The sequence below is a fragment of the Epithele typhae genome (genome assembly GCF_022376455.1).
Source record: "Epithele typhae strain CBS 203.58 chromosome Unknown BXZ73scaffold_216, whole genome shotgun sequence".
Classification (NCBI taxonomy): domain Eukaryota; kingdom Fungi; phylum Basidiomycota; class Agaricomycetes; order Polyporales; family Epitheliaceae; genus Epithele; species Epithele typhae.
This window is the reverse complement of record NW_025954407.1, coordinates 15,080-39,071: the sequence shown is the minus strand read 5'-3', so window position 1 is coordinate 39,071 and position 23,992 is coordinate 15,080. Positions and strand designations below refer to the sequence as shown.

The window sequence follows — 23,992 nt, the reverse complement described above, 5'->3', positions numbered from 1 at the left end:
CGCCATCCCCACCGCGCCCGCGAACCACGCGGCCACCGCGACGAAGAACGGCACCCAGCGCAGCCACCTCAGGTTCCTCGCGCGCCGAGCGCGCCCAGGCCGCTCCGCCGCACAAGCCCGCCGCCACTCCGCGCGCCATCCGATGGCGACGGCGAGGAAGAACGCCGCGGTGGCGAGCACCGCGGAGCCGACGGCCGTCGCGCGGACCAGCGGCGTGGTGAGTTTGCCGGGGTGCGCCTTGGTCTCGAGCACCCAGCGGCCGACCGCGGTGACGCCGATCGCGAGGCCGAAGGTGAGCGCGGCGCAGAGGGCGAGCAGCGCGGTGGCGAGGAGGAGAGCGTGGAGAAGGGAGCGGGCCAGGAACGTGTTCGCGAATGTGTCGCCCGCGACCAGACGGGTGACTTTGAATTTCGTGCGCCATGTTGAGATCCGAGGCACCGGCCTGTTCGACCTAGACTGGTGTCGCGGGAATGGGATGGCGTCCTGTCTGAGACCGACCATGGCGAAGTTCTCCACATCGCGGGTGTGGTGGTCCTGGATGGGGATAGACCGCTTCAAGCGGTGGGAGCGCAGTGGAGAGTGCGGGCGCGCTGGCGGAACGAGCGTCGTTGTCGACGATTGGCGGGAAAAATCGACATCAAGCCGAGCTGGCAAAGGAGTGAGTTTTCGAAAGGACAGGGGTGGAGAAACAAGTAAGAGGGTCGCCTGTTATATACCAGCAAACCGATGCGCGACCACATCGTCGCCACACGCGCCAAGCATCTTGAGTGTCATCTTCATGGCCACGACAAACCGCAGAGTCAAGCTACACAAAGGACATTCATCAAAATTGTGTCTAAGCACAGTGGTCATAGCGTAGTACTCCAAACCTCTCAATGTCCCCTCTACCAGATGTTCAGCGGGACATCTACACTCATCATGTGTTCCGCCGTCCTCCGTAGCTCCATGTCGGACACACAATATCCTCGACGACCACCTGCAGAGATCAAAGGAAGGCTGTGTAAAGCGGGGCGGCATCCAATGCGTGTGAGTGTATCTACGCATTCGCTGAGAACGTAAAACTTAAGCTTGCAAGGCTTTCGGGAGCGTCACGGAGTTCTGAAGTGTGGGGGTTCTTCGAGGCGGTGAAAACAGAGCGAGCATCTGGTGAGTCCTCCGTCTCAAGGACCTCGGCGGAGCGGTGGAGGTGCATGTGCTGGGTACCGCGCCCGGCTGGAGTGGGTCTGATGGTGTCCGGTGCTGCTGCTGCTTTTGCTCGTGTGACACGCCCGGAGTCGTCCAGGAGGAATATAAAGGCGCCCACGCCCGCCTCCACTCTCTGTGAGCGGCGGACGGCCCTCCTGCCAGCGCGTGTCCGCCGACAAGGTAAAGGCACGGCCGTAAACCGTACCTGTGCAAGCAGAGAAAGTGCTTTTGAGCGAGGGAAACAAAGGACAGAGAGTGAAGCGAATACTCACCAGCGAGTCACGTACATGTACAAACAACGGTCACCTATTCCTCCCAACGCCCAATCCAAGACGTATCCTCCGCTATGTCGACGTCTGATTGTTGTGCATCCACCTGTCCGACACTGTCGCCCTACCGCCACGCGTGCATAAGCCTCTCCGCACGACATACCTCAGAGAGGTCAGACACACCTAGTGATGTCCCACTTTACCCGCCACCTGTCGCCGACGACGCTCACGGTCCACCGTCCCTTCCACTGCTGCATCCTCACCCGCGGCCACTTCATCCTCCCAAGTCTTCGTTAGGTTTGGGGAGCTCCGAGGGCTATATCCGGACGCGCGAGTCGCGCGCCGGTCGCGACGAAGTGGTACGACTGCTCGCAGAACAGGGGCGACGGAGGTGACGATGAACGTTTTGCAGTTGTGGGCTCTTCTCTGGAGGCCGAGGGAGGTGTAAACAGGTCGCGGTCAAGCAGAGAAGCGGCGCGGTTGAGGTTGAGGAGGGTGGTGTGGCGGCGGAATGGGGATATTTGGGCACGTGGTCGGGGACGAACGCGCATGAGTAGATTAGAGGTACGTACCCCGACGACAATGTTGATACCGCACCCGACCGCGATGGCCTTGCTCCAGTAGTTGTCCTTACACCACGGGACGTTCCATTCACCATTGGCCTGTGCGTGAATGAGATCAGATCACGGACACATGTCGAGCCGGGTAACAGACGTAGCATGCAGGAGATAGAGTCTGCTGCGCCTACTGTTGTAGCGCGTGCGCGACAACAGACACCGAGTTCGCGTAGAGCGTCATGTTTGGGTCTGCTCCTATATCTTCACGGTGCGGTCGAAGGAGGCGGCGGCGAGGATGAGGATGGTGCCGAACTCTGGAAGTGCCCAGACGCGTCGGCGGGGGACGGAATTGGGGGAAGAAGAGAGAACACACCTTGCAATCGAGTCGGGCAACCACCCGCCAGCGGAACCATCCGGCTAGCGTGTCTTCACCCTGCGCGGCACGTCCTGGTCGGTGCGCTCTGCCAGGGGACGAATCGGGGGGACACCTCTGGTCTAGGCCGGCGAGGCGATGATTGCAAAGAGCGTCGGCGAGGTTGCTCTGGGCGCTGTGGATAAGGCTTAGTTGGATCGCGGCAGACGCAAACCAGTACATATGTAAGGAAGAGAGAGCCGGATGAGAAGTGGTCGCGGAACGCCGAGGATGGTGGTTTGTAAGAAGAAGAAGGCAGCTAACGAGCACAGTCGAACGGTGAGCCCCACGGTCGGCGTCAACACGCGTTGCCGCGGCTTGTTCTCTGACCGTCGCCAACTTCGTCGTCCCACCCCGGCCTCGAGGATGCCGATATGCTGAATGTTGGCGGGATACCTCGCCCCGACACGCAGAGCAGCTCGCTCAGCTTTACCCCTCCTCCCTGAGAGGTAAAGCGAGACCCTCAGTTCCGGCAAGATCGTACATGAATTCATCGTCTCTGGCACGGTACGTTCTACTCTTGCTTTCGAGGCGCACGGTGTATACATAAGACTGAATTCATCTTCGCAACCTCCTCACTCAAACACACCGCACGGTACCGGTCTTTCTCCGCCGCGCACGTCATCCGCCACTCCTCCCCCTCCCCGCCGCCGCCGCCTGGACTTCTCAGCGGACGCTTTCGCCAGCTTCGGGTTCATTAACACTGAGCGACTAGTACACAATATATAGAGAAACCAGGACCATCAGCCCCCACGTGCGCGCGCGTGTTTCCAGTGCTGGCGGGTGAGCCATAGGATTATAGTGTCTGCAAGCATAATCACTCGGATCAGCACCACGTCTCCACCGAAGACATGCCATGAGGTTGACTCACGAGCCATTCGATGTGGAATTCAAAAGGATTGTCGTGCGGGTCCCCCCATGGCCCAGACCGACGGCGCGCGTGAACCATATGCGCAGTGGCACCTGTGCCCCCCAAAACTCCATCTTGTCCGTTCCTGGCGTGCGGCGTTCCATGGCGGCGCATGGTAATGAGAACCGCAGGCTCCCTTCGACACAGGGCCATCCCCAGCACGGCACTCCCACTCCACCCGCTGGCCATAGACGCCGCCACCACTCACGTCGACGGTCAACTGCGTCGAGCTGCTAATTGGCGAATCGTCCGTGCCATTCGTTGATGCACGGCACACGCCAAGCGTCACCGATATCGGTCCATCGCTCTTCCCGGGGCGGTGAACTCGAGGGTGACGGGCTTCGAACTGGTCCATAGTGCATGATTGGTGACAATCACCTGTGTCAATGACACCCAGGCTTTGACTTGATCCTCCATCTCTTCTATCGACGGGAATACGATGGGTGGATGGCCACGGGCGAGCGCGAGAAACGAGGCGTGACGGTCTGTTTTGAGTGAGCGGTGCTGGTCGCGGAGGGGATACAGACGTTCATGGGGATCCAACCGCAGGTCAAGTCGATCTGTGATATGCCATCGGGATTTGTGGAGGGCCTCTTCACGATGCCAACGACGTGGTAGACGGGGTAGTTCTCCTCCAGTACTGCACGAGAAGAAACACGGCGTAGGATGAGGAAGACAGGTTCGTTCAGAGAAACACAGGAGATATCGGCGAGGTACTGATCGGAAAGTTTGAAGGCATGCAGCATCATTCCTGCGCGCAACCCGGTCGGGGTAATTGTGTCGATTTTCGGTAAGTTCTCTTCAATGTTGACAGCGGAGATGGTGAGACTAGATTGCTAAAGAGGGTGTCAACACGACGATTGCACCAGTGGTAGTAGTACATACTTTGTTGTATTCAGTACTGGCTGCATTCCAGAAGTGACGGAGAGACGGCGCAAGTAAGCATGACGTTTTTCCCTTTCATAGTCCCATGCGAATAAAGAAAAATCAGGGTGTGTCCTCAGAATCTCTTCCTGGAGGCGGTAGAACGCATTGCCGCCTTCGCCATAGAGCGTCGGCATGTTAATTCCAAAGAGCCCAAAAAGACAGTATGCCTGGTCCTCCCAGCGCGTTGTCTGTCTCTGCGAAGCCCACGACAAGCGTACAGAGACGCTTATGTCCGAGAGGTCCTGTTCGCAGCGAAGAATGGAGGCAGGAAGAACACTAGTCATAAAGCGGAACTCCGCTAGGTCGCACTTCGTCCCGATTCTGGACCAATCACTGGCGAGAAATACGACGACCTGAGGCGCGAGCAACTCCTGGAGTGTCCATCCGCGGTGGAACCACTTGCTGGAAGGGATGCGGGCCGAGCTAGAATCGATGATCTGGTCGCCGTAGTATTCTCGACCCTTGACGGGCGCAACGTCAGCGAGATAGGCAACACAAACGTGCGCCCGGGCGTAGTACTCGAACATGGAGTTGATCGCCTCGGAGAGCTCCGCGCTGCTCGTCTTGTCGATGCAACACGTGTCGCACCAGGCAAAGTCCAAGCCCGCTTCTGCTGCCCCGATAAGAAACCGGCGGACTTTGTCACTGAGGAAATCGCGAGGCGTAGCGGTGCCACGGTTGATGAGATGTTTGCGGTCGCATTTTTTCGCATACGCTTCGACGAGTTGGAATGAGTCCTCCCCGCCTTCTTCGGGAAGTCGCCAGACGTGTGAAAGGATAGCGTACTTGGGGGCCTTGTGCACAGATGAGTAGTACGTGAGCCTCCCTGTCTTCGTGCTTAGAAGCCACATTGTACAGCTGTGGGGTGTGCGTTTTATTGTCGGTCACGACCCACTGCATATGACAGCTATACACGCACATATATCCTATAATATCAGGCCTCTCCTCGAGGGACACGAGCTGATCCCAGCCTCGCTGCCGCGTTCTTGACCCTTTGAATCTGTGTTATCGGCAGCCGGAGCGGGTGCGGCCCTCGGTGTTGTGTAGGATCAAACACTAGTAGGGGCGGTGTGGTGGTACGGTAGTGATTGTCGGTAGGGCAGTGGATATGAAGCACGTTGAAGCACGTTGGACGAGTGCCAAAGGTGGGCAAAAGGTTGGTCGGTCGTAAGCTCAGATGTGGTAGAAAGCAAGTAGATTGCGAGAAAGAACAGGGGTAGCGATGCAGTGACAGAGGGATCGGAGGCAAAGGCCGCCTGGTTGAGTTCCTCGCTTTTGCCGCGTGCGATAGGCATGAGGCAGGTGCATGACGTAATCGTCGGATATATTAGTGCGGACGGCATGCATTGCTGCCAAGTTTCTGGCATTTGCCATACATCTTCCACCTTGCAAATTTGTGGCATCAACAGCAGGTTGAGTACCGCCCACAGCGGCCAAAAATACGCTGTTTATCACCGTGTCCTTCTCCGCTTGCACTAGCCGCGCGATGAAAACACAATAGCAAACGCAACGACCCCAATCCCGATGACGAAAATTCGAGGCTGTTCGCGCTGAACCGACCTCCGTCACGCCCCCCACGACCAGCACCATCCTCATCCCCAGCAGCCACACACACCACGCCGACGCCACGACAGCATACGGGACCGCCTTCGTCCACCTCGTCGCACGCCACTCAATGAGCACCGCGATGAACCATACCGACCCGGCGAGATCCCAGCGCGAGCGTGCCGACGGACAACACGGTAATGATCTTCGTCGGCTTCGGCCCAGGGCCGGGGACGCGCGGCCGAGCGTGATGACGATGAGCGCGGAGATGAAGGTGAGCGCGATGCACAGGGCGACGAGCAGGGTGGCGAGGAACATGGCGTCGAGGAGCGAGAATCTTCAGTGTCGTTTTCATAGCCACCACGGCCCGCAAAGTGAAGTTATACAAAGAACATTCATTAGGTCTACGCACAGTGGTCGCAGCGCATGTCTCGAGCCGCCTTTAAACCGCTTAATGCCCCCTCTCTCATTCGTTCAAATGGACATCGAACACTCATCGCATGTTCCTGTGTTCTCCGTTGCTCCACATCGCACGCTCATCGGCGCGGATGACGGTTCGATGGTATCTAAGGGCAGAGGTTTGCGTGAGCCAAGCGCGGAGGGCGTGACGACACTCACCAAATCAACCTCCCGTCACCAACAGTGCATGAATACACCTGCAATCCAACACGCATCCCACCTCTGTATCGATCGGCAATGGGGCCGCGTTCCGTCAAGGTGCACAGTACCTGGACATCGTCATCAGCAGATGCGAACATCAACCCCGAGTAGCACTCACCCATCCCATGACATCCGCCGAGGGTGTTGGTAGCGCGAAGCGCCGCTGACGCGGCGATATATGGGCGACGGACGAGCGAACATGTCCCTACGAGCATGCCCAGTGTTTCCGGCGAACACGGAAGGCATCATCGGCTCTGCCGGTTGCGGGGAGGGTGCTTCTTGAGAGCGGCAATCGTAGCCGTCGTCGGGTGGGAGTAGCATTGCGCTGTGTGCGCGTTCGAGGAATGAGTTCGCGAGAGTACGAGGCGGGGTGGGAGCTCGAAGACAAGGTCGGTGAGAGGGGAGAAGACGCTGCTCGCAGGGATAACGCTCCCAGCTCCATCAGCGCTACATCGCGACGCAGTTGAAGGGGAAACACCGGCACACCTAATCTTCCAATAGTGACAGGGGACTTGCTAACGGCGACGAGGAGATACCTCGGCGTCCTTATAGGATGGGTGGGCATAGCAACGACCTCAAACGCAGCGACGGATGGGAGGACTTACAGAACTTCCGTAGCAGAGGACGCACAGCTCCTCAGGCCTCGACGTGAAACTGCACCTGTGCTACGAAGTCTTCTGCCCCTACAACAGTGTCTGACATCTGTTCTTTGCGCCGAACTTCGGGACGTGTCACTGCATTGTGACTTCACTCACGAAACACGCGAGCCGTCTGTTCACGCACGACACGCGCGTGGAATTTCTGAAAAGCATACGAGACGGCTAGCATGAGTGACTATGAGCGAACACAAAAGAGAGTGGACACACCAGATCTACCTAGACCTCCACAGACAGCGAAGTCTCCATATCGCTCCCAACCCAAATCTGAAACACCAAACCGAGGCTTCGCCGCAGCCAAGGGTCTCCCAGAAAATCGATGTTCATGTTGTCGTGGTTCCTGAAGAGACACATGAAGTTACGAGCGAGCAGGAAAGTGTCAACAGGCAATGCCGAAGATGCACTTGTCTCCCCAAGCGAAGCGGCGGCCCAGCGCCCGCGGCTATCTACCAGATTAGATAGCGCGCCCCACAAAGTGAAACCCCGAATCTTGTATCGTGTGCCACAAACTGAGAGATTGCGGTAAGTACGAAGGGCAACGTGCAGGGGCGCGCGAGAGCTAAGCATATCCCTCTTCAGGGAGTATCCGGTGGATCCGCCATCGGTGCATGCGAAGCTGGCAATGGGAGCGAGGACTTAGACTGAAGCACGGTCTATGGGTGGTGGCCGTTGTCGTCGTGCAAGCTGATTCAACTTCGCAAAGTACAGTGAAAGCACGGATGCTTCTGGGCAGATAAAATGATACAGGCCTGCCCGTGGCCGAGTCACATCATTTCACTAGCCAAGTCGAGATCTATGGTTGCTCATGTACAGAGGGGCGTAGAGGCAAATTACAGATACAGGACGCCATTCCGGCGGAGAGAGACAACACGAGAACTTCGGCTTCGACGGCAGCGACGATAGGTAAGCCAAGCAACCGAGGGACGGAAGACGGAGACGGGAAGACGGACAAGTGCAGCAGGCACGACGCCGTGTGAGAACATACGCTACGTGGGTTCGGGAAGCGACAAAGACGAGACGCGCGCCTCACGAACCGGGCCCACCATGTGCATGCGGCCCCACCGCGCCCGGGTTCTGCATCCCGCTCACGCTGTTGATGTACGTCCCCCAATCATCCCACCTGCGCGCCCGAACGATCAGAACCGTCGCGCCCAACGAACACCAAAAGAAAGAAACACTCACTCGAACGAATGCGGCGCCGAGGACCACATCGCAAGCGTCCCGTTCGCGAACGCGAGCTCCTCCGACGTCATCTCCGGCGGCGCCCCAGCTCCTGCGCCCGCGGCGGCCATCGCCTGCATGTCCGGACCGACCCCGCTGCCCGCACCTGCGGGCGTCCCGGACGCGAACGCGGACGGCTCCCCGCCGCCGAACATGTCCGCGAACCCGCTCGAGGTGTACATCGTGACCATGCGCGGGTCGAACGGGACGTGTGCCTGACCCGCGCCCGCGCCAACGTTGTCTGCGAGCTCTCGGAGCTGCGCTTGCGCCTGTTGTTGTTGCTGCTGATGCTGATGCTGTTGTTGTTGTACCTGTTGTTGTTGTTGCTGCTGTCGTTGTTGCTGCTGCTGCTGCTGCTGGTGTTGATGCTGATGCCAATTGGACGTGTACGTCCCCGAGAAGCCAGGGTGGAGCGGCATCCGCCCGAGCTCCTCCGTGTGCAGCGGGAGCGTGAACGCGCTCGAGCCCGCCTCCGAGCTCGGCGCCGCCGCGGACGCGCGAGCGGAGACGGGCGCCGCGAACGTCTGCGCTGCGAGCGACGGCCCGTCCTTCTGCCGGCGCGTGCTCGACCACAGCGTGCTCAGTGGTACCGGGGGCGTGGCCGCGTTCGCCGGCGGCGGCAGCGGCGGCGGCGGCGGCGGTGGCGAGACCGCGTTCAAGGGGGTGGCTGACGTGGACATGGGCGTGTCCGAGTCGCGTTCGCGCTTCTGGCTCGGCGCGGGCGACGCCTGCGGGAGCGGGAGGTCGCCGACCGAGGCGAGCTCATAGAGGATGTCCCTGAAACGTGTCCGCGGATCATCGTGCGGCCCGATCAGGCTAGGGCGAGGCGAGGCGGAGGGATAACCACTAACCATAGCCTGCCGGCGGTGTGCCATTGCGGCTCGAGTATGCGAAGCATCTTCATGCACTTGTGCACGTCCGCCATCTCCTTCGCCGGGTCGGTCGAGAGTCCGGAGCGCTTGCCGCCCCAGATGTTGAGCAGCAGAACGATACCGGCGGTGAAGAGCGCCATCTACATGGTACACGTCATCTGCGCATCAGACGGCGTGTCCGCAGTACGTGGCCTTCAGTGGCTCACCTGACAGAACCATATCGGCTTGCCTGAGCGCCCGTGCTGAATGTCCAAGACGTGGATGCACGAGCGCGCGGCATTGGTACAGATGGCGAGCGAGGGGAACGACAGTGGGGACGGTTTGCGCGGGGATGGGATGAACGGCCTGTGCACCGCGATCTGGAGCTGGTAGTAGTGGGCGAAGAGGACGGCGGACTGGTTGAGGAACAGGACGTTTTCGCGCGTCGGATCCCAGCGGACTGTGCGCAAACGGCGATGGATCAGTGCGATCGAGGCAGAGAGCACAGACAACGAAGCTCACGGTGATCAGGCACGGAATCGATCCACTTGTTCAACGCGGAGTCGAGCTCAGCGACGATGTGCTGTTCCCACTGCTGGCCGACGAAGCCCAATAGCGCCTTGCTCTTGTTGATCGAGTACTGCACGCAGGTGGAACACGTACCGGAGTCAGCGTTGAACCTACGCACTCGCAAACGACACATATCGCGCCATCAGAAGGGACTCACAATGGTGCGCATCGCGAATGCGAGGATCTGGTGCAAGCGCACGAAGCAGTTGAAAAAGGTGATCTTTGACGGCGTCCCTGGCGGCTGCTTAAACGCCGGACCAGCGTCGCTCGCCACCCAGTACTCGTCGTCGCACTCCGTCGGGAGGTCCGCGTCGAAGCTGCGTGGACATCAGCACGCCCGTCTGCGGTCGCGCACAGAAACGGAACTCACTCTTCGTCTTGAATCGCGCACGGGCGGCCTAGCGAGAAGGACGTCGTGCGGTCCATCGCAACGAGCGACCAGAACGCGCGCCGCCAGAGCTCTTCCTCGATCGTCGGCGTCGACGAGTAGACTTTCTTGCGGTGGGCGCCAACGTCTTGCGCCATGCGGATCCCGATCCCGATAATCGTCCAGCACGCCTGCGGCGCGGACGTGCCTTGCAGAAACTCCGCAGTAAGCTATTGTGTTGCAAGCGGTGGAACCGCACGACATTGTCGTACGACAATGTGCAGCGTGGTCGGTAGCCGATGTCCGAGCAAAGAAAGAAGCCGGAAACCATCAGCACGCCCCGTCGGGCATTGGGGAGCGCCCGCCGGAGGGACTCACCGCGTAGATCTGGAGGTCGTACAGTCGGGGAGGCGCAAGCAGGCTCTTGCGTACCATCTGCACCTGCTGGAACCACTTCCAGCCCGCGCTCTGGGGAATCTCGTTTCCGTCGAGCAGTACGCGGGGGTCGTCCGTGAAGCGCGAGCCGTTCGCGCACACAAGCAAGACCGTGGAGCCGAAGCCCTCGTCGTGTAGATGCATGCCCTCACGGATCCCCTGCTCAAGCGTAGGTCGATGTAGGAGCGGCATGTAGTCGTTCACGTTCGTAAAGTAGAGGTCCACCAAGGTCGCTAATAGATCGGCGGGTGGGAAGTCTTTGTGCGGTGAGTGTTCGTCTTGCACGTTGGAGGTGAGCCACTGGGCACGGATATCTTCGTCAGCGTCTGGACCTGAGGTCCATTGGTCCGGGCCCGATCGACGAGAGATGGGGACGCTTGAATCATGAGGACGTACGGGGTGCAAAGACCAGTACTGTTGACGCCTGCGGAGAAATGCGGGAGGAGCATCGGGATCGAAGGAATTTGGCATTTCGACGCCCGCGTATTCGTGTTTGAGGTCCATGGCCGTCTGTATGAATAGGAGACTGCTTGACTTGCCGTGATAACGCATTGAGCTCGGGTTCACGCTCATCTTCTTCAGGTTCTGAACGATGGTACGCTGGGCGACGATCTCGTCGTCCGACGGGTCGAACTCGTCCGCCTCGTGCGAGGGTGTGCCCGCCGAGGACGATAGCGCTGGAGGAGAGCTGATGGTCCCGGGGCCGGGCGTGGTGGGGATGCTAAATCCCGAACCGCCGAGAGCGTCACCGCGGTCGGTAGTCCACCCATCGCGGTCGAAAGAGCCACCGAGCTCTTTGGAGAAGTCGGCGTTAGGGCACAGCTACAGGATTGGTAAGCTCGCGCTGAAAGGCATGTCCACATGATTCCAAGGACGGGACTGGAAGACGGCTGGAGCGAATGGAGACCAAAGGCGACTTCCGAGCCGCACGCCACCATTGACCGTTGACGTTGGGCATCGCCCGCGAACGCGTTTCAAAGCGGCAAGAGGGGGAATGCGGGGAATGGAGAGAGAACGGACCTTGTTCAGCAAGTTCTCCATCTTCTCGAGGCGGGTTTCGAGGCTCTCGACGTAACTGGAGGCGTGCGGAGGTCCCGGAGAGCGAAGAATGACTCAGGATGATGCCCATTTGGTGTGCACGAGTGGGTGAGAGACGATTACTCACCCCTTCGGAGGTCCGCGCTTCTGGAGAGAAGATGAGTGAAGTGAAGGGTTGAAGAGCGGGGAGGATGTAGGAGGAGCACTGGGTAGGGTGGAGGGGGTAGACGGACCTTTGCAGCCTCGACATAGGTGCACTCCAATCGGTAGGATACACAGTTTGAACACCGGTTGCCGGCCATCTGAGCGGCATCGCCTATGGAAGGAGTGGGATGAGCGAGGGGCAGAGGGTGTGCGGGAGCGGGGGATATGCGCGCGAGAGAGGGACTGACAGCGGACTGGACGCGCGAAGGAGGGATGAGCTAGGAGAAAGGTGAGAGTCGAGGGGGGCGCACTTTTCTTGCGGCGACACATGTCGCAGGCGCGCTGGATCCTGCGTTTCTTGGCGTTCTGGCCGAAGTCATCGTTGTAGTCTTCCTCGGGCGAGGACATCGAGGGCGCGGGGCGAGGACGGGGGAGGAGAGGAGAGGGGGGCGTGCGAGGGCGTGCGTGCGGATCGCGGGGCGGGGGCGGGGCGGAGGTGATATACAAGGCGTGAGGCAAGACGCGTATGCTTCGGCAGCTTCGACTCAGTGCTCTCCCAAACGCTGGTCCCCACACTGGCCACCGCGCGCCACTCCGCCCTCCGTCCGCGCGCTGGATCGGCTGAACAGGGTCCCCCCAGGATCGAACCACCCAGACGCGCCATCTCCTCCGCCCCAAGGACCGACATATCCGGAAGAGGCACCGACTGTAACTTCGAGCCCTCGGCCAATCACATGCTTTCCCCACTCTATCTGATAACTTGGCTTTTGAACACTGACTAATACCCGACGAACACGTTAATATCCCGGCATCGGACTTCAGCTTCAATTGTGTCGAGCGCAGTAATCATGCCAGAACTCTGACTACCTCCGTACTTACTGCCTACTTCCGACCGCTCCGTATTGCTCTCCTCCACAACTTCCCAAACTCGGCATCCTGTCTTCTTAAACCCGACGCAGGATATTCAACCATCTGCTACTTCCCGGCGGCGCCAGCCCAAGCAGCGCCAGACGACGTCCTTGTGCCAGTTCGAGATCCACCGTGCCCAGGCTATGTACCGTTCGACCGCACGCTGATCCGCACCAGCCGGAGGAGCCTCTGACACGGACACGCTCACTCCGAGCGCGTGCTGGGGAACATGCGAGGACCTCTGGGCGCAGGCACGCGGCTCGCTCTCTCGCCACGTACTTACCGGGCAGGGGTGGGCGAGCTCGCGATGTAGTCCCGCCGCGTCCGCTCAGAGCGCCGTACAACACAAGACGCGCGTGCGGCGCGAGCCTGCTCACGACCGCGGGGGCCGCGGCCAGTCCACTGGGGGACGTGGGGGCGCGCGCCGAGTCGCCGACTCTGGCGAGGCAGGGAAGCCGTGCGCGCGCGTCGCCTCCTGGGCTGGCAGTCTATCGGAAGGCGAACGTCTCGGGAATGGGCGCGGGCGGGCGGGACAGCGACTCGGGTCCTGGTGAGACGAAAAGTTTGGCTGACCTGCTATGTACTACGGGAATGGGGGATCAGAGGAGCGACCTGCCGTGACGAACTGGGCTGGCGCACCTGCACCTGACAGAAGACCAGCCGAACGGACTAAAGGTGTAAAGACCGGCCGGACTGACTGAGTTGCGCAGAAGACCGACCGGACGGAATGGAAGCACGGGGCAGGCTGCGGAGTACGCAAGCCGGTGCGACCCCCGCCGGTGGTGCACGCAATTGCAAGCTCGAAGATGAGCTGCGGGAACTTGCAAAACAAGGAGTGTCAACCAGCCTCGGCGTCCGAAGCCAACACGCACACGTAGGGCGCGAGTTGCGACAGCCACCTTGCGGCGCGCGCAGGGGGCATCAAGATCTCCGTGGCAGACCGGTCAGGTATTTGTATCAAGCCGCACTCGCCTTCGTCTTGCAACAGGTCACCAGACATAGACGGCTCAAATATCCAACACCGACGATCAATACGAATACATGTATAGATAACCCCGAAGGCCGGCCACCGACGGAGCGCGCACATACGGGAGACATAGTAGGTGGTAGGAGCGCATGGGAGAGACGGAGGATAACGAGAGTCGGGCGGTGGGAGAACGATTCGGATGATGGCGGAGGATGTGTCCGACGAGGGGAGATAGCGTCCGTGCGGGCGGGGGCGGTAACGTACTAGCTGGGGAAGAGAGGGAGCGTAGGGTAGCGAGCGCGAGTGGCGAGCGATTAAAGGTGTGCGGAGATAGATGACAGCTCGAGGGAAACGATGGGGATACAGTCGGAGAGAGGATGCGGGAGACGAGGTATGCGAGACGGGAAACGTGGAGGGGACGCTGGCCAGAGCGACAAGGAGAGCTAGTACGGTAGTGCGCCACGCAAGGAAATTACGCCGGACGTCGACGATGGGGCGAAGCCTCGAAGAACAAACCATTGGGAAGTGGATTATGGAGCTATCGTACAGAAGCCCCACGTGGACACTCGCGCCGGGCGGGGCTCGAACAAACGGGGAACGGGAATCGATGAACAATGCTGGTGCGGCGACGCCGTGACAGAACAATGATATGATGGACCGGACTACGGGGTGGAACGAGCGACTACGAACGGGAAGATGGTGATGATGATGATATGTTGTGAATATGTGCAATATGCATATGTGCGGCCCGGGTCCGCACGGAGACGCAGAGACCGAGACAGGCACTGACGCGTCGGACGGAAAGCGGGATGCGATGGGATGCCGATGAGAGATAGTGTACACGATGGACGGGACGACGATGAACAAGACCGGATGCCGATGAGCTATGGATGGGGGCGGCCGGACGGGGTCAGGATGAGTGGGACAATATGTACAGTGCCAGATAGCGCGAGAATACCGGGAACGGGGACAGAAACGGAAGCGAGAACGCAATTATACACAAAATACCCTCCAAAACATACGAACGAGAACGAGAAAATTAACAAGTCGCCCACGAGAAGCAACAATGGAAACAACGGACGGACGGACACAGCTCACCAGCCCGAGTAATGGTACTCGTCCGCCCAACTCCGGTTCCGGGCCAATGCCCTCTTCCTCCGCTCCTCCGGATCTTCCGCCGCCCCCTGCCCCTGCTGCTGTTGCTGCCCGGACGGCTGGCCCTGCTGCTGGCCCCGGAACCCCTCGACGGTCGTCAGCGGACGCACGCCGCCGCCGAACGACCGCCTCTGGGCGCCGGCGTTCCCTCGCCCGACCTGGCGCTCCCAGAGCACCTGCCGACGGAGTGACTCTGACAGCTCCGTCGAGAGCATTTGCCGCCGCGTCGTCCGCGGGGTCGTTGGCGGCTCCGGCAAGGGGAGGTTGTAAGGATGGTGAAGCGGGATGGGCGCCGATGCGACTGTCGAGAGTTGTGGGCGTGCGTGCGGGGTCGGCGCCTGTGGCTGCGATTGCGTGTGTGGGGGTCGTGGGCGCTGAGCTTGAGGAAGTTGCTGTGAGAGCAGACTGGGGCCGGGGCCGCCAGCAGCGGGTGGCTGCCTCTGTGTCTGCTGTTGCGAAGAGCGGCGGCGATTCGGGTCCGCGAGCGCCGCGAGCTTCTGGTGCGCGAGCGAGACGGAGACCTGGATCGTGTCGTCCGGGTGCTCCTCGTCGCTGTCCGAGTACTCGATCTCCTCGCCCTGCGGCCGGCCCTTCGGCCTATAGCGCTGGTCCGATCCGCTGGTCTGTGTCGATTTCGTCGATGGCGCACGGGCATGTGCTGTGCTAGCCTGAGCGGGGGAGGGGGCCGGAGCCGGGACCGGGGCCGGGGCAGCAAAGGCGGAGGGTACGGCGGGCGCGACAGACGCGGCTGTAACGGGTGCCGCAAGAGGCACGGCCGCCGAGCTCTTGCACTTGCTCATCTGCAGCCCAGGCGTGAGTGCGCCGGTGCCAGGCCCGCGGCGAGTGAGCTGGGTGATGTCCTGCGAAGAGCGGGTTGTCCAGTAGGGGTGGTTCGGCGGCAACCTGTCCGGGGCGGGTTGAGCAGCTGCGACAGGAGGCCGACAGAAGTGTTCCGGCTGAGGTTCGAGTACGACCGCTGGGGGACCTTCGCAAACATGTCCTGGTCTCGCGCGACCTTCTCCGCCGCCTCACGCAGGCGGACCTCGTCAACGGATGTTGGTGCACGCACAGACGCCTTGCCCTTGCCCTTCGCCGCGTCCTTCTTCGTCGCTGAGCCATTCTTGCTCTTCCGCGGGGAATCGTCCGCGCGCGAGTCCTCCGACGCCCAGTCCGAGCCGTCGTCCGAGTCCGTCTCATACTCCGACGACGTGCTGATGACGATCCCACGGCGCGTGGTCGCCGCAGGCGCCGCCTTCTCCTTGCCCTTGCCCTTCCCGGCGACCCTGGGGGTCGGTGGTGGACTCGTCGGCGCGGCAGCCTGCACCTTCTTCGCCATCCGGGTCTGGATCTGCGCGAGCGCCTTAACTTGCGCCTGCACTTCCTCTTTCCTCTCCTTCTCCTTCTGCATCTCCGCTACCGTAGGGGCGGCGGGCGGCGCAACCGGAGCGGGCGTCGCCTTCACCGCGGCCATCGCCGTGGCCAGGGCGCCAATCGTCGGGCCACTGGGTCCGCCCGCCCGCGAGCCGTCAGAGGACGCCGAGCCGACATCGAACATCGCCTTCTTGCCCGCGCCGTCCGTCTTCTTCGCCGCGGGTCGGAGATTATGTGAGTGCAGACGCTGCATCGCCGGTCGTTTGCGCGCGCCCCCGACGTGCGTCGCCTTGACGTGCCTCTTCGCGTTGGCGCCCGAAGCGGACGTGTTCCCGCCCGAGTCCTTGCGGGCGTGGCCAAGCGAGAGCGAGACGTCGCTGCGGGGGCTGTGTCCGTCGACACTCACGCTGCGCTCCACCGAGGCCTCGCGGCCTTGGCCGGGGCTGGTGGGTGAGTCGATGTCGGATGGAGATCCGGCGGTCGCGAGCGCGAACTTGCGATCGGATGCCTTGATTGTGTCGTCGTCGTACTTCTTGGCGAGGGGCGGTCGATAGGCCCGCAGGAGCGAGCATCGCGAGCTCCGTGGTCTGCTTTGTGCGCTTGAGCGCCGCTGGACCGGCCTGGGCGGGTTTCGGGTTTGCAGGCACCGGAGAGGGGCCATTTCCGCCCGTGCCGGAAGAAGCGGTCGCCGGCGCAAGGAGCGAGCGCGCAGGGGGCGGCGGGAGCAAATGCGTCGACGGCTGCACGGGACCCGGAATCCGCGGCGCGTGGATGTTACTCGGAGTGGCCGGCGGCGTGGGGTGCGGCGTTGGGTTCACGACGACAACGCGCGGGAACGAAGCAGTGACCGAACCCGGCGCGGACGACTGCTGCTGGGGAGACGACGAATCCGAGGGCAGCTGCAGAGTCGGCTGCGGGGCGACCGGGCGCGGCTGTACTATTTGCGGAACGCGTGGAGTCGCAGGGACGGGCGTGCGCGTGAGGGATGGTGCTGGCCGCGGTACAGCGACCTTGTTGGGAGGATATCGAGGATGATCTGGCCGACACCCGGAGTCGGATTCGACTTTACCCGTTCCATGGGTGCGCTCGCCGTGCTCAGGCGGCGACCGGCGTGGACGACGGTCTTGAGCGAGTCTTCAGGGTGCCATGAGTGGACGGTGACGCACTCAGGCGTTGGTGCGAGGGATGTGTGCGGTAGTTGATCTGCCACAGTGGCCAGGTCAGCACTTAGACCGGTAATTCAGCGAGAGGTAAAGTATGGATATCCGGGCGCCAAGCGAGTTCCGCCCCGGCCATCGGGATTCGCAGAGCAAGATCCCGAGGGACCTTATAGAAGGCGAACTGCTTCCGCCATTCACCAAAATTGAACCAGGCACGGCGAGTCATACCGCGAAATCAACAGCCAGTAACGACCCTCGTGCGCAAAATCATAGTGTAGACCACTGCGTCGAGAGACTGGTGTATGTATGAAAGCGCGAGGGATCCGCCGTTCAGCGACCGGCTTAGGAGCCGCATCGGCAGCTGATAACAGGCTTCGCCGCGATATGAACGAGGAGCATCGGGGGCGCTCTCATCGTTGACTCCAGCATGCATACACCGAGTCCGGAGAAGAGGTCCTACCGCAGAGAGCATCGCAGGAGAAGAAAACGCGTACCTTGCTGAGCAACAATGCCGTCCTCCGATACGGGAGTGATAGGCGAAGGACTCCTCTTCTCCGAGAACGACGGGGAGAGCGTGCCGGGGGAAGACGAGGGGGTGCTCTGCGCGGACGCCATCTCGCGGTACCATAACCTCCAGGAGATGTTTTCCAGGCGGGGGCCGTCGTTGAGCGAGTCTTTGCACTTTGTGAATACTGCAGAAAAAAGAGCGCGATGAGAAGGGACGGCAAGGGAAAAGGGACTGGGAAAACTGACGGGCCCAGAGACTGCAGAGGGCGTCCTCGCCCTCGAGGTCCTTGACGACATCGGCGGCGACGGAGAGGATGGGGGACGGAAAATGGGCGATCATGTTGCGGGATGGATATGGGGAAAGAGCAGGGGTACTGATACAGAAAGTACGAACAGGAGACGAGCAGAAAGCAGAGCAGGGCGGTGGTACAGAGGCGGCGGGGGGCGAGATGAAGCGGGCCCTGGGGCGCGTGGAGAGCAGGGCGGGCGCGTCTGTGAGAATCGAGCTCGGCCCTGGGGTGGTGAGGGAGGGAGTCGTCGAGGGGAGGCGGCTCTCCGCACTTCAGGCGGGCACTGTGACCGTGTCCAGTGTGGGCGGACGGACGGAGGGTGCGGGGAAAGCCTGGGCGATGGTGGTGGAGGAGAGATGAGGGAGAGAGACCGGCGGGGGAGGCAGTCGCTCTCGGACGAGGCGAGGGCGCTGGACGACGGCCCGGATGCGGCGGTCTCAGACGCCCGCCACCCGTTGGCCTGCAGTCGGGCGTCTGTCGCGTGTTGCCATTTGTGGGGACACGTGGGCCGGCGGGGGCCCCCAGGCGCAAGATCACATGCGTCGCCTCGTTCTCTCCCTCTCCCGCGTCTTGCCCCGCATCCGCCGCGTGTCCTCCACAGCGCTGCGCGCGGAACAAATCGGCAGGCGCGATCGCGCGCGGTGCAGAGACGAGCCTGGCGCGGGCCTGCGGAAGCAACGCGCGATCGCCTGGGACCTCCTCGTTTCAAGTGTCGAGCGCCTGGCAGGACAGGTGCTCCACACCGTTCGGCGTCGAGCAGCAGGAGAGCCTGGAGGGAGTAGCGTGAATTATTACGTTCCGGCTGAGTCCCGATCAGGCAGACCCGCCCCCCTCTCGCCTGGGATCTCACGCGCGGCCCTGCCAAACCGAACACAGATTGGCCCAATCTGCAGACCCAAGCACTCCGATAACCCGTCCGTCGGAGAAGCAGACGCACGCACCTCCTATCGGCGATCATCCACGCCGCCAGCACTCACACGCCATCTCGTCACGGCCTTTCAAACGGAGGACATGCGAGAGAAGCCACCATCGGACGGTGCGGCCGCCAAGCTCCAACTCAATCGCCGCCAATCTCGAGTCGACCACATGCAGGGGACCGCACGCTGCCACCGGCCGCTTGCCCTCGTCGCCCGAATGCGGGATACCTGCCGTCTCTGAGAAAGCTCGTACCTAGCTCTACGAAGATACTTACAGTACTGGCATGAATACATCATCATCATCATCATCAGCTTGCCCTCGTCGCTGAACGTTCGAATTCGCCTTCCGACATTGCTCCTCCGGAACGCCCACCCATCGCCCCCACGGTGTCGAGAAGACGTACGGGCGCACTCTCGGACACGATGCCGTACTCGGTCTGGGCTGCTGAGCGCTGAGCACTGCGCACTCGGCGCTGGGCAGGATGCGCACTGGGCTCGCGGGTTTGCGGCTGGTGCAGGAGCTTAGCAGCCTTTAAAGTGGATCCCACTCGGTCGTATCCTACTCCACCGCTCGCGATCTCCCAGCCTGAGCCCAACACCACTCCTCACTCCCAATGTACGCAGGTCCGCCCACAGAACGGTAGCGGTGCGAATCGCGTCCGCAGCCGACTCAGCGACGAAATCTGTCGAAACGTCGGCCGTCGTGGGACTGCCGTTGACCGTTTGAACGTTCAACCCCGCCGCGCCCACCAAGCCGCCGGCTGGTCGATTTACCTCCGTTGCCCCGTCGTCCCTGCAGGCCCCGCAGGCGTACGTTGGGGGAGAGCTTTCTCCTCTGGATCTTGGCTGCGATACATACAGTCCTCCCGTTCGCCAGGCCAGCCGCCATCGCCGAAGGATTCACAGCCCGCAATTCGCTCCATCGGCAGAACGTGCACGTACGGGTACCTGCGCCGCGGGCCAGCATTCTTCCACCTCCCACCTTGGGTGCACTCCGCCCACATAAGTACGTACATGTACAGGCATACCCTGAGCGTCTTCGTCCGGTGTTCTACCAACTCGGGGCGTGCACGTCTCGCCCCTCACGCACGTCGATCTTCTTTGCGCAGCATTCCCCCGCGCGCGAGCGCCTGGCCCCGAGCGGACCGTGGTGTGGTTCCTCGGGCCATACGTCGAATAGACGTGCGCGCGGAACGTCTCCCAGCGGGCTTTTCGGTCCTCCGAGGCCATGGACCGTTCGGATGGCGAGCCTGCCCTGCCGCGCTCGCGCCCTGCGACGGATGATAGGGGTTTACTACCGGATGTGCAAAACGGTATCTGTCCGTCCGCTCTCGATCCCTCTCGGGTTTGGTACACATTGTTGAAATCGTGTAAGGTATTTTTTCAGAGCGCACAGAGAATTACAGGAGAGCGAGCTTGAGAGGGGCACAGTTGCGCAAAGGCCCCGGCAATGACGAAGCGCCCTGTACGTGCACATAGATAGTCACGCTGCCAGCCTTGAGCCCACCGAGCGCTAATGGCGGATAGTCACGCTCAGCACGTCTGGACGTTGTGAACACTGTACTTATTATTGGTGTTGACCTTGGGGGTGTAAATCACACTCAGGGGGTATGTAAATTAATATCCCAAAATTTCACGAGGATCGCCCAAGATGTGGATGGACGCGCACATCCACACCGGTTGTGAGGCGTGCAGAAATGCACACTTTCTCTGTTCCTTGACGCTCTCCATCCCTCTTTGGCGCGTGTCCTTCGATTTTCTTAAAGAGTACTCTGGTTTTTCCAAGATTTATTGTGCAGGGGGGACGGGCACGATCACGAATTTGCACTTCTCTCACGTTTTGCACTTCTGGTACATCCCAGTATGTACTCAAGTAAGGTCAGAGGCCCAAGCCGGCACCCCATTCCCGTACGTGCGTGCCGATGCATGGAAGATAATGTTCGAAGGGTCGGTGCGTGCGTGCAGTACGTACATACGTATGTGCCGAACACGAACGCGGGCCCAGGCGCCGAGTCGACTCTGGAGCGTACGAGGATTTGTATTTGATGTACCTGGCGCGGCGCGTCGAGGACGCACACGGGCCGAAGAGCACGGTGAACGCGCAGACGGAACGTCGTCGCGCGCACACATTCGATCATAGCACCCGCGAGACCTAGGACATGACGCGCGGCGATACGCTCGCGGAGACACGAAATACAGCACAGCGACGAGCACGCAGTCCACGATCCCCTACGCGCAAGGGAGCCCCCCGCGATTTTCCAGCGGACGGTCATGCCGAGGGCGTCGCGGGCGGCGGGGGGCCAGGGGCGCGCGGGCCGAGGGCAGGGAGCGGGGCGCGCGAGTGGGTGTCGGCGTTGGTGCAGGTGCCCTTCTCGAGGTGGTACTTGAGCCCGTTCGGGTTGAGGTACGCCTGGGGACGTAAGAGAAGGAGGCCGGTCAGCGCTCGGAGCTCGGGAGGAGAAGCCCGTCGCCCGTCGTCCGTCGCTCGTCAGGCGGGGCCGCGCGCTCACCTTGGTGCAGCCGGGGTGCTGAAGGAAGGCGTGGGGCGCAGGGAGGAGAGAGAGAGAGAGAGCGAGTCAGCGTCCGCAGTGTCCGGAGTCACGCGAGCAGGAGGGAGGGAGGAGAGGGACAGGGCAGCGGAGCGAGGGTGGCGCCGCGAAGTGCACCCGCGATGGTGTCTGGCGGGAACACGTCCCACGGGCGTCTCCCAGGTTCTGTCTCCGCGCGCGGTCCATCGCCCGCGCCAAGGGAGCGCGGTGCGTCACCACGACGCACACGACAGTTGGCAGGAGGGGACGCGGAGCTGGGGCGTGGAGCTCGTTGGTGCCCGCCAACGCCACAAGACTGAACGCGCCCGGGATACCAGGCTCGCGCGGGGACAGTCGGCCCGCGCGCGCTCACGACCGGGACAGGAATGAGGAAAAGACAGAGAGACGCGACTCACAGGGCACTTGTACGCCTTCTCGCGCCGTCGCGCTTCCTGTAGCCCGCGCGTGCTCCGCGGAGAGCGTGGCGCTCAGCGGGCGATAACTTGGCGTGGCGCCGGGGTGATGGTGCTGGTGCTGGTGGTGCGCCGTCCGTTGAGGGCCGAGCGCAGGGGGGCGTACACGTGTCGACGCCAAGTCCTCATATGGCAGTGGAGGTGGGGTGCGCGAGCGCGGGAGGGTCGGCTGGACGGTGAAGAGCGAGGGCGGGAGGCAGAGCGGTTCGCCGAGACGCGGGCTGGGGGTGCCTACGGCTGAGTTCGCTGACGAGAGGGGAGAGGATGCTGAGGGAGAGAGGGCGGGGAGGGCGGCCGTAAGGACGCGAGGTCGAGCGAAGGGAGGGTGCGCAGACCAGGGAAGGCGGGAGGGAGTGGGGGTCGGGCTGAGGATAGCTGAGGATGTACGGCGAGTACTGGTGTGCCTGGGAGTGGATGTCGTCCGTCATAATGGGCAGGACGTGCTCTTCCTCGAAGTGCTCGAGGAGGCGGTGGAGGTCTGGCAGACTCTGGCCACAGCAGGAGAAGTCGGAGCACTGGAGAGGGATCAGTCGAGTAGAGACATCGATGGGAGAGAAGCGTACAAAGGATTGGTCCGAGTTGGTGGGTTGGCAGTATGGGTCGAAGAGGGACTGCTGGGATGGGTCGGGAGTGTGCGAGTGGTGGACCGCGAGGTCGGCTGAGGAACGAAGCTGGAGAAAAGAAGGGTGAGTACGGGATGGGAAACAGGGCGCATGCTCACTCGAAGGTGTCGTAGAACATGCTGGATGGCGGGGGTCGGACGAGGGAGGGAGAGTGGACGTGGTGGATATAGCAGCGGGGGAGAGCGCCTATTGCGGTGGCCCAGAACGGGGATCGTCGAAGGATGGGTCGCGTTCCGGGGGCGGGGGCGGGCTGGTTATAAGTCTTGGGAGAAAGATGACGAGAGAGGGAGGGGCGGGATCATGCGCGCGAGGGGTACGCCGAGGTATCCCACATCCACACGGCTGCGCGTGGACATGACGGACGAGTGGAGAACGCGCGCCGCCCACGCGAGCCGCCCGCGCGCGGCTGGCGAGGAGAGGGTCGCAGCCCTGGCCAAAGGACGCGCCCCGGAGAGTTGTGCTGCGCGCTGGCTGCACGCGCCGGGCGTACAGCGTCCGAGCACTTGGGCGTCGGTGGCGGGGCAGATATAGCGAGCGGACCCACGCCTGGCAGATGGGGACGGTGCAGGTGACGGGCACGGGCTCAGAAACAACCGTCCAAGGACCCAAACTCGTCCTCCATCTCGATAGCGTGCCTCGGTGTCGGGGCTTGGCACCTTCGCGCTCGCGATCTGCATCCGCCGCGGACGTCGAGAGCAGGGGAAGAGCACGACCGCGCCCCGTGCTGGGCCGGGCGGCGAAGGACGTCAGCCGATCTGGGCGAGGTAAACATAGCGTGCATTGCCCCCATCTGGCCCTCCTGCACTCACCCTCCCGCCCGTGCGCGTCCGGCGCTGTGTGCGTGACCCATATCCCGTCAGGGCAAGCTCTCCAGGGCTGGCCTTGTCATCGAACACGGCGTGAGCAAAGTGCAAGTATGGATGTGGTCTTGGGGCTTACCTCCTGGTTACTTCCCCCTTCAGTACGTCTTGCGCAACGCTCCGGGGACATCGACCACTTATGATCCTCGACGTCTCTGGTCAAGAGAGCGACGCGATCCAAGCTGTCCAAGCGCCAACGGGGTTGTTCCGGCTACGCTCGGGCGCTGGATCATCTGGAGGACTGTGGAGGCTGGAAGTCGATGGTGAGGAGGTCAGAGGCGAGAAGGTCGGCAGCACGAGCACGGGGCTCTTTAGCCGTCGTTGACGACTGCCTGCGGGGCGGGCAACGTCGGGCAACAGTAGTGCACGCGACCAATGCTCTGAACGGGTGTGCTGAGTGAGGAAGATGCGTTGGAGGAGTCGGGCATGTGAGAACGGTGGAATGATAGAGTGAAAGCAATTGGAGCGAGCGATCGCTCTGAGAC

General features: G+C 61.8%; 7 protein-coding genes across 7 annotated transcripts; all 7 read right to left on the bottom strand.

The window, feature by feature from the left end:
- Window positions 1-12: 12 nt before the first annotated feature.
- Window positions 13-501, bottom strand: BXZ73DRAFT_83701 (uncharacterized protein; the record flags this gene model as incomplete). The annotated part of the gene is made up of 1 exon (XM_048023944.1): window positions 13-501. A coding segment is annotated over one exon (489 nt), but the record flags the coding sequence as incomplete, so codon positions are not given.
- Window positions 502-4,161: 3,660 nt separating this feature from the next.
- On the bottom strand, window positions 4,162-5,111 carry BXZ73DRAFT_93838 (heterokaryon incompatibility protein-domain-containing protein; the record flags this gene model as incomplete). Its single annotated transcript, XM_048026708.1, has 2 exons — window positions 4,162-4,238; window positions 4,283-5,111. 2 exons carry the CDS (start codon window positions 5,109-5,111, stop codon window positions 4,162-4,164), a joined length of 906 nt encoding a protein of 301 aa, XP_047870833.1.
- Window positions 5,112-5,433: 322 nt separating this feature from the next.
- On the bottom strand, window positions 5,434-6,123 carry BXZ73DRAFT_83699 (uncharacterized protein; the record flags this gene model as incomplete). Its single annotated transcript, XM_048023943.1, has 2 exons — window positions 5,434-5,735; window positions 5,874-6,123. 2 exons carry the CDS (start codon window positions 6,121-6,123, stop codon window positions 5,434-5,436), a joined length of 552 nt encoding a protein of 183 aa, XP_047870832.1.
- A 2,024-nt stretch (window positions 6,124-8,147) lies between these two features.
- On the bottom strand, window positions 8,148-12,155 carry BXZ73DRAFT_58648 (fungal-specific transcription factor domain-containing protein; the record flags this gene model as incomplete). The annotated part of the gene is made up of 14 exons (XM_048021658.1): window positions 8,148-8,241; window positions 8,304-8,557; window positions 8,654-9,119; window positions 9,194-9,354; window positions 9,421-9,653; window positions 9,716-9,833; window positions 9,921-10,080; window positions 10,134-10,360; window positions 10,509-10,865; window positions 10,962-11,387; window positions 11,586-11,640; window positions 11,731-11,750; window positions 11,837-11,919; window positions 12,059-12,155. The coding sequence occupies 14 exons, from the start codon at window positions 12,153-12,155 to the stop codon at window positions 8,148-8,150; spliced, it is 2,751 nt and encodes a 916-aa protein (XP_047870831.1).
- Window positions 12,156-14,717: 2,562 nt separating this feature from the next.
- Window positions 14,718-15,578, bottom strand: BXZ73DRAFT_58645 (uncharacterized protein; the record flags this gene model as incomplete). The annotated part of the gene is made up of 2 exons (XM_048021657.1): window positions 14,718-15,401; window positions 15,507-15,578. 2 exons carry the CDS (start codon window positions 15,576-15,578, stop codon window positions 14,718-14,720), a joined length of 756 nt encoding a protein of 251 aa, XP_047870830.1.
- Window positions 15,579-17,765: 2,187 nt separating this feature from the next.
- On the bottom strand, window positions 17,766-18,156 carry BXZ73DRAFT_58654 (uncharacterized protein; the record flags this gene model as incomplete). Its single annotated transcript, XM_048021659.1, has 2 exons — window positions 17,766-18,001; window positions 18,063-18,156. The coding sequence occupies 2 exons, from the start codon at window positions 18,154-18,156 to the stop codon at window positions 17,766-17,768; spliced, it is 330 nt and encodes a 109-aa protein (XP_047870829.1).
- Window positions 18,157-21,292: 3,136 nt separating this feature from the next.
- Window positions 21,293-23,003, bottom strand: BXZ73DRAFT_109154 (uncharacterized protein; the record flags this gene model as incomplete). The annotated part of the gene is made up of 4 exons (XM_048017272.1): window positions 21,293-21,433; window positions 22,360-22,539; window positions 22,588-22,695; window positions 22,965-23,003. 4 exons carry the CDS (start codon window positions 23,001-23,003, stop codon window positions 21,293-21,295), a joined length of 468 nt encoding a protein of 155 aa, XP_047870828.1.
- Between the last annotated feature and the right edge of the window lie 989 nt (window positions 23,004-23,992).